General features: G+C 42.1%; 1 protein-coding gene across 1 annotated transcript in view; it reads left to right on the top strand.

Annotated features, from left to right (window-relative positions):
- Positions 1–6,735, top strand: part of bmt2 (base methyltransferase of 25S rRNA 2 homolog) — a 29,182-nt gene extending 22,447 nt beyond the window's left edge. The window contains exons 4-5 of the mRNA XM_037683043.1: positions 904–1,018; positions 5,862–6,735. Of these exons, the coding sequence (XP_037538971.1) occupies positions 904–1,018; positions 5,862–6,494 (748 nt within the window). The 3' untranslated portion in view covers positions 6,495–6,735. The remainder of the gene's footprint in view (positions 1–903; positions 1,019–5,861) is intronic.
- The last annotated feature ends 698 nt before the right edge of the window (positions 6,736–7,433 follow it).

The raw sequence follows: 7,433 nt of genomic DNA, 5'->3' as shown, positions 1-7,433 counted from the left end.
ACACAAGGTAATGTGTTATAACACAAGGTAATGTGTTATAACACAAGCTAATGTGTTATAACACAAGCAATCAATTACTGTTATCTTAATATTAAGACTCTGCATTTAGCTTTAACATCTCATCAGCTGGTAATTGTAAGGCGTCACTTGCTGGTTGAAGCTCTGCTGTTGTTTTTGCAGCGGGCAATGTTTTCAGATATGAAGCTAAAATTTGACATGGTAGGAGCTGAGCATCATTCCCAGCACAAACTCTCAAGTACTTCCTAATCCCACAAAATCGCTCTTTAAAACTTTGTCAGTAACAATTGGAGTCAACTCTTCCATCTGTTGGCAAAATATCTCACAAAATACAGGATGTATTTTAATCAGACTTTTGAAGTAGTCATTTGAGGTATAACTAATTCAATTTTAAAGTCAGTTCAGTTCAAGAAGGCTTCCACAGCTGATAGACCTACACAACACAAAGGTGGCTGTAATTCAGTCATTGTTACCAACATTGAGCTAAATTTATATGTCGTAGAAGCTGAAAATCATCTTTTTCACATATTCTCGAACAGGGCTTTTCAACTTGCAGCTCAGGGGCCAAATAAGGCCCACGGGTGTGCTCAGTTCAGCCCACCTTGGGGTTCTTTTTAAAATAAATTTTGATTTTAAATCATAAACGAGCTTACTTAATGAGAATAACTGCTGGATGTCCAACTCCTGAGCTGCTGGCTTTCAGTAACTGTGGCCCCTCAAGCAGTTTAGTTGAATAGCCCTGCTCTAGAGTGCTAACAAATGAGAATACGTGAGACTGTTGCTTTCAAGTTTTTAACAAAAAGCACCTCTAATGATCTTAATTTAAACATATGTCCTAAAAGGTGACAGGCAGTATGGTTTTAATTTCACCATGTTTTGCTACAGTATCATCCCTCAGCTGGAGAAGATTCGCCTGCTGGATGTGGGAAGCTGTTTCAACCCTTTCTTAGGATTTGATGAATTCCTGACCATTGGGATTGACATTGTGCCTGCAGTCGAGGTACGAGCGCCTCTTTGCTTTGTTCAGTGTTGGTAAATCCATGCTCCTGTGATCAAACTGAACAAGGTTTTCCTGTCGGGGTGCTGAAAAAAATAGTGCTGTGCTTATAGTCTTTATGAACAAGTTCAGTAGAAGCCAGAAGAATATGCTTGCGTTTGGTAGCTTCAAGTCATGAAACTCTTAGTCTTTTTCTTTCAGCTTTTCCCTCTTCAGGAGTTACCACAACAAATCATCCTCCTCCATCTCACTCTGTCCTCTGCATCCTCTCTCCTCACGCCAACTACCTCCATGTCCTCTCTAACTGCATCCATACATCTCCTCTTTGGCCTTCATATTTGTCTTTTTCCTGGCAGCTGCATTTCTAACATCCTACCAATATACACACTGTCCCTCCTCTGGATATGTCCAAACCACTGTCCCTCATCCAAACCACTGTCTCTCCTCTGGACATGTCCAAACCATCTTAGTCTGGCCTCTAACTTTATCTCCCAGTTGTTAAACATGGGCTGTACCTCTGAGGATCTCAGTCCTAATCTTATCCATCCTTGTCTCTCCTAAGGAGAACCTCAACATCTTCAGTTCTGCTACTTCCAGTTCTTTCTCCTGTCTTTTTGTCCATGTCCCTGTCTCCAGACCATACAACATAGCTGGTCTCACCACTGTCTTGTAAACTTTTCCTTTGACCTTTGCCGACATCCTTTTTGTCACAAATCACTCCTGAAACTTTTCTCCATCCAAATAAACAAAACAAAGCAAAACAACAAAAAAATGTAGAAACGTTTCGTCTCTCATCCAAGAGACTTCCTCAGTCTGAGGTGCTGTTTTCAGCTCAGTCTCTTAAATAGCACCTTCTCAGAGTGGATCAACCAGTTTTGCTGCTGACAACCAAAACCAGCTGATCACATGCTCAAGAAGGACCATCAGCCTAACAATGGATCATTAGCACACTGATGGCTGTTTACTGTTCACAGAGGGCTGAGTGATACTAGCAATCACAGCATTGTAAGAGGGGGACAGTTGAACCCGGAGGCCTCCACCCCTGTTTAACGATGGACGATTTCTTTTCACAAAGATGGCCTCCTTTACTCCTCTCTCAAACCATCGTTCCTCTCTGTCCAGGATGTGAACATCTTCATCCCTGAAAGAGTGACCGCTGGCCTGGAGATGAGTGTAGACCGCAGAGTCCTGGCCTGATGATGTTGATCTTCTGTGCTGGTCCATCCTTTTGGCCAGTGGCTGTTTAGTTTCCCCGATGTAAGACTGATCACCCTCCTGACACTGAACAGCATACACAATATTACTCTGTTTGTGCCGGGGGACTGGATCTTTGGGATGAACCAGTCTTTAATGTATTTTGGGGTTTAAAAGCCACTGGGACATTGTGTTTAGAAAATAAACGTTTCAGTTTCTCTGATACTCCCTCAACATATGGAATGACCACTGGTCTGGGTCTGGGTTCCTCCTTTTCACCTGATGGCTGACTGGAGTCCTGTTTGGGTTTCTTCTCTGCTTTCAGGAAGGCCCAGTTAGGATATCCACATTGCTCTAGAGCCTGTCTTGTGTGGGATTTCTCCTTCTGCCTGGCTCCCGAGTTAGTGGAGATGCTGTCTGCTCTGTGGTACAGAGTCCTGATGACTCCTAACTTGTGCTCCAAAGGGTGATGGGAGTCGAACTGCAAATACTGGTCTGTGTGGGTGGGTTTGCGGTACACCTTGGTTTGCAAATGTCCTCTATCAGAGACTGAGACCTCACAGTCCAAGAAAGCCAACTTGCCATTTTTTTCATCTTCTCGTGTGAACTTGATCCACACAGACCAGTATTTGCAGTTTGACTCCCATCACCCTTTGGAGTACACCCCTAAGTAGCATTACAAAAAAGGTCTCGTCACACCTTGTCCTAACAGGACACGATTTAAGACATCAAAAAACTCTGCCAACAAGCACATTTATGAACATGTTACATATACATTTGATGACAAGGCGGTCTATGAAGCACTTCCAGATAGGAATGTGACTGATCCGGTATTGTATCGGGCTCCGATACCAGCATAATTTATGTATCGGATTTTTCCAATCCAACCTGCAGAGATTTCCGATCCATTATGCATGTTGGCTTCAAACCATGGAATGGATTTCCTGAACATAGGCATGTCTCATGAAACCCAGATTAATAAGACCGGCCTGACATTCACGGAATCCATTTCATAGTTTGCAGCCAGCTAAAACATGAGCAGTACTGTGGCTAACAGCTAACCAACTTTTCATTGAAACATGTCCGCTGTGTGGACGTATTTTACACTATAGAAACACCACAAAGCAAGACAGCAACGCGCAATGTCTGCAGAGCCATAGCACCACATTAAACCGCGGTAAAGTTAGTTTTACGTTGGACATTCGAGCTCCGTGGCTTCAGCGGGGCACTCCTCTCGCTCAACCCCAAGCAGGCAGCCCGACCCCGGCCAGCCGCGCCTAATTTGCCCCGCTCAGTCTGCCCGTCTCGGAGGAGGGGCAGACTGAGCACAGCTGATCCAAATCAGACCACCCGCCCCGGACTGAACGAGATGAACACACTGCCGAAGCCACGGAGCTCGAATGTTTACAGAGAAGTTGCTAAACTTCATCGTAATTAATAACCAAATCACTCTGTTGTAGAAAACGAAGGATTTCGCATATTGATTGAATACTTCATTTACCCTCAAGGAGTTATCAGTACAACAATGGACAATCTTAAAGAAGCATATGAATTGAAAATTACAAGAAAATTATATATAAAGAAAATGAAACAAAAACAACTACATCATAAAGCGATGTAAAATAGTAAAAACGGGAACATGCCTGTATGTTTATACCATGAACTTAGCAGATGTTTAAAGCCATTTAATTTTTTTTATTCATTTATTCATTCATTTAAAATAAACAAAATAAACAAAACAACTTCATCAAAAAGAGAAAAAAAAACATTGAATGAAAAGAGTGCAGAAAGAAGAAAAAAAAATTCTTACAATATCTGCCCCTTATTTAAAAAAGTATAAAATAACTTCAAACAAACAATCACTTAAATTAATCACTTTAATTTCCACTTTAAAGTTAGGAATAAAAAAAAAAACATGTTTAGTGTTAGCAGAATTTAATTCTAACTTTGAAACATCCAACATTAATAAAACTTACCTCAAGTTGCCTTTTTGGACATGCATGCATATATTTGTACAAATTGTACTTGAGAGGAGATTATTACAGCCTCATGTAAAATCTATAATGATGAAGATATCGGAAAAGTATTATCGGCCGATATCCAGATTTGGGTATCGGGATTGGATCTGAAGTATAAAAATGTGGATCGGTGCATCCCTATTTCCAGATAGTCCATTGTCCTGATAAGGTGATGGTCATTCGGCACTGATAAGCCTCCACAGAAGTTTGTGGGGGGAGGGTTGCAATAGACAAAGCTTTTCCTTAGTTCACACATTTCCCAGGAGAAATTAATATATCGGCCTATTTTTGAGGCCAACTGGGGGAGTTAGATTCAGATAAACCACAATTGTTGATTTTTTTTGGCAGACTATTTTTCTTGTCAGTCTTGAGTCTTACTGGTACTTTCAAGATCCGAAATGACCAGATTGGGGTGCATTCTACTGGTCTGTGCTTACGAGTCTCGCCAAGGTCGTTTCATGCTGGCGAGTCCTAATGCCGCAGGTAGCCTGCGATTCTCACAAACCACTTCCAGCTTATGGTTTAGCTTGAAAATCAGCTGATTTTGAGTCCTCAAAGCATGAACCAAACCTTCACAAAGGCAGCAGCCTGACCAGGCCAGATTAGATGCAGCCATCTTCTTTGTACGTTAATAAACCAGGAACCAGACAATTCCAAAAACAGGAAACCTGTTATCATAAATCCAATTACTGTATATGCAATTTCAGCATCCTCAATTGACAGCAGAGATAGACGCATCACATTCCACTTCCCCCAGAGACATATCCAGCTACATACATGTCATCCGGGCAGGCGTAATGGCTCTCCAGGACTCTGTAGCTTTCTTGAAAATATTTTGTCAATTGCGTCGTAAGTCCAGTTGGTCAGATCATAACAGTAGTTTTCATTTTGGAAGATGTGTAAAAATGGAGCTCCGATACACAGACAGAGAGCAAAAAGCAAGAGGAGAACAAGAGAGGGAAAAGAACGTGTGCGCCTCGTACCAGAGCAAGTGAGGGTGAATTTTTTTTTTGAGAAATGCACCTGCACTTTTGTTTTTGTGGTGGATTTTTTTGTTCTATATTTTGTGCAGACTTTTTCCATCTATATAACAGAAGGATAATTTTTATTTTTATACTTTGAGACTGAATACTTTATTAAATAAAGTAATTTCAGTAAAATTCACCCGTATTGTTTTTTTGTTTTTGTATAATACTGCAAAGCAACATGTTAAGTTAATTTTGTCAAATTAATAACATTGATTTCTGTTTATTTATTTATTTTTTGGGGGGGGGGGTTATATCACAAAATTTATCATTATCGTCAGAATGCTCTGAAATATCACAAAATTTTATTAGAGCCATATCGCCCACCCCTATCCTTACTGTTTCACTGGCCTCCCTCTCATTCACACATGTACTCTGTCTTACTATGGCTGACTTTCATTCCTCTTCTTTCAAGTGCATACCTCTACCTCTCTCCAAGTTCTCTTCCACGTTCCCTGTTCTTGCCACAGATCACGTCAACTACAAACATCATAGGTCACGGAAATTCCTGCCTGACCTCATCTGTTAGTCTGTCCATGAAGTCATGAAACTCTTAGCAATTGTTGTATTTTTAAATCTCAGTTTGTGCCTATCCCTTCCTGTTTTCAGAGCGTGTACAAGTGTGACTTCCTCAACCTGCAGCTCCAGCAGCCTCTCCAGCTGACAGGTAATGCAGTCGAGGCCTTTCTCCGCCACCTCCACAACCCAATCGACGCCCTGCCAGCCAAGCTATTCCACGTGGTAGTCTTCTCCTTGCTCCTCTCCTACTTCCCTTCACCATACCAGCGCTGGATTTGCTGCAAGAAAGCCCATGAGCTGCTGGAGCTGCACGGGCTGCTGCTCATCATCACGCCCGACTCGTCCCACCAGAACCGCCACGCCCTCATGATGCGAAGCTGGCGGGTGGCAGTGGAGTCATTGGGCTTCAAGCGCTACAAATACATTAAGTATTCTCACATGCACCTCATTGCCTTCCGTAAGGTGTCTCTGGCCACCATCAGCGACTTGGTGTCATGCAATTATCCTGAGATGCTCTACGTCCCTCAGGACTTCAACTTTAACGATGAGGAAGATTGCTCCGATGTGCCGGCTAAGGTGCGCTCTGAGTTTGAGGATGACCAACTGGCTTGGGGTTTTGCAGAGCTACCAGACACGCCGTATGATTCAGATTCAGGGGAGAGTCAGGGCAGCTCTGTTCCTGGCTTTCACGAGCTTGACGATTCCATTCTGCTTCAAAGCTAAACCAGCACCAAATCCCAGCATTTCTCCCCCTGACTGTCCCTTCTGCTGCTGTGCTGCCAAGTTCAAACCTGCTGCATTCTTCTCCTACCCCCACCCCTTTAAAAAACTGCAGTTTGCACAATGAAAGAGTTTACAGATTGTTTTCTCTTATTCACACTCCTTTGAGAGGACATGTGTACACAGGTCCGTCTTGTAAATGAGTCCTCATGGCTCATTGAGACTAGCCTGGATAATTAAAGGTTGAATGAAAAACAAACATACACTGACACCAAGATGGATATATTTTGATAGTTCTTTTGTTAAGTTGGAAATCAAATGCTTCTATGTATGCTATCTGGATTCCTTGATTCTTTTACTTTGTAAAAATAACCATATCCCAGTCAGCTTTTAATAAGTACAAGTTAGCGCGTTCTGTACTCGATCTGTGTTGGAATAAGGTAAGACTGTTCAGTACAAACGCCAAACACAGCAACTCCCAGCTGCTTGACGGAAATGTAATTGCACTGGAGATACCGAGGATGAATGAGTGAACTGGTACGCTTGCTTCTTTCAAGGTCATGCAGCTCTGAAAACTCCTAATGCGCACTTATTTTTCTCAGTGGAGGGGCGGGGGGATACTTATCAAATATATATATTCTTAGTCAAGCATCAATGTTGTCTAGTGTGAAGAGTAAATGATTTGTGCATCCTTTATGAGAATTTGTAGCATTGAAGATATTTTTTTGAATCAGACAGTGGAGGTTTTACTTCTACTGTGTGAAAATTTAACTAACTTGTTTAGCACGGTACGAGTGCAGAATAGTTATTACACTTTAGGATCAGGCGAATGAACAAATGCACTACATTGCCAGAAGTATTTGCTCACCCATCCAAATGATCAGAATCAGGAGTTCCAATCACTTCCATGGCCACAGGTGTATAAAATGAAGCACCTAGGCA

Source organism: Nematolebias whitei, chromosome 10 (genome assembly GCF_014905685.2).
Source record: "Nematolebias whitei isolate Nwh7 chromosome 10, NemWhi1, whole genome shotgun sequence".
Lineage (NCBI taxonomy): Eukaryota > Metazoa > Chordata > Actinopteri > Cyprinodontiformes > Rivulidae > Nematolebias > Nematolebias whitei.
The sequence above is the reverse complement of the archived record's forward strand: the minus strand, read 5'-3'. Positions and strand labels throughout refer to the sequence as shown.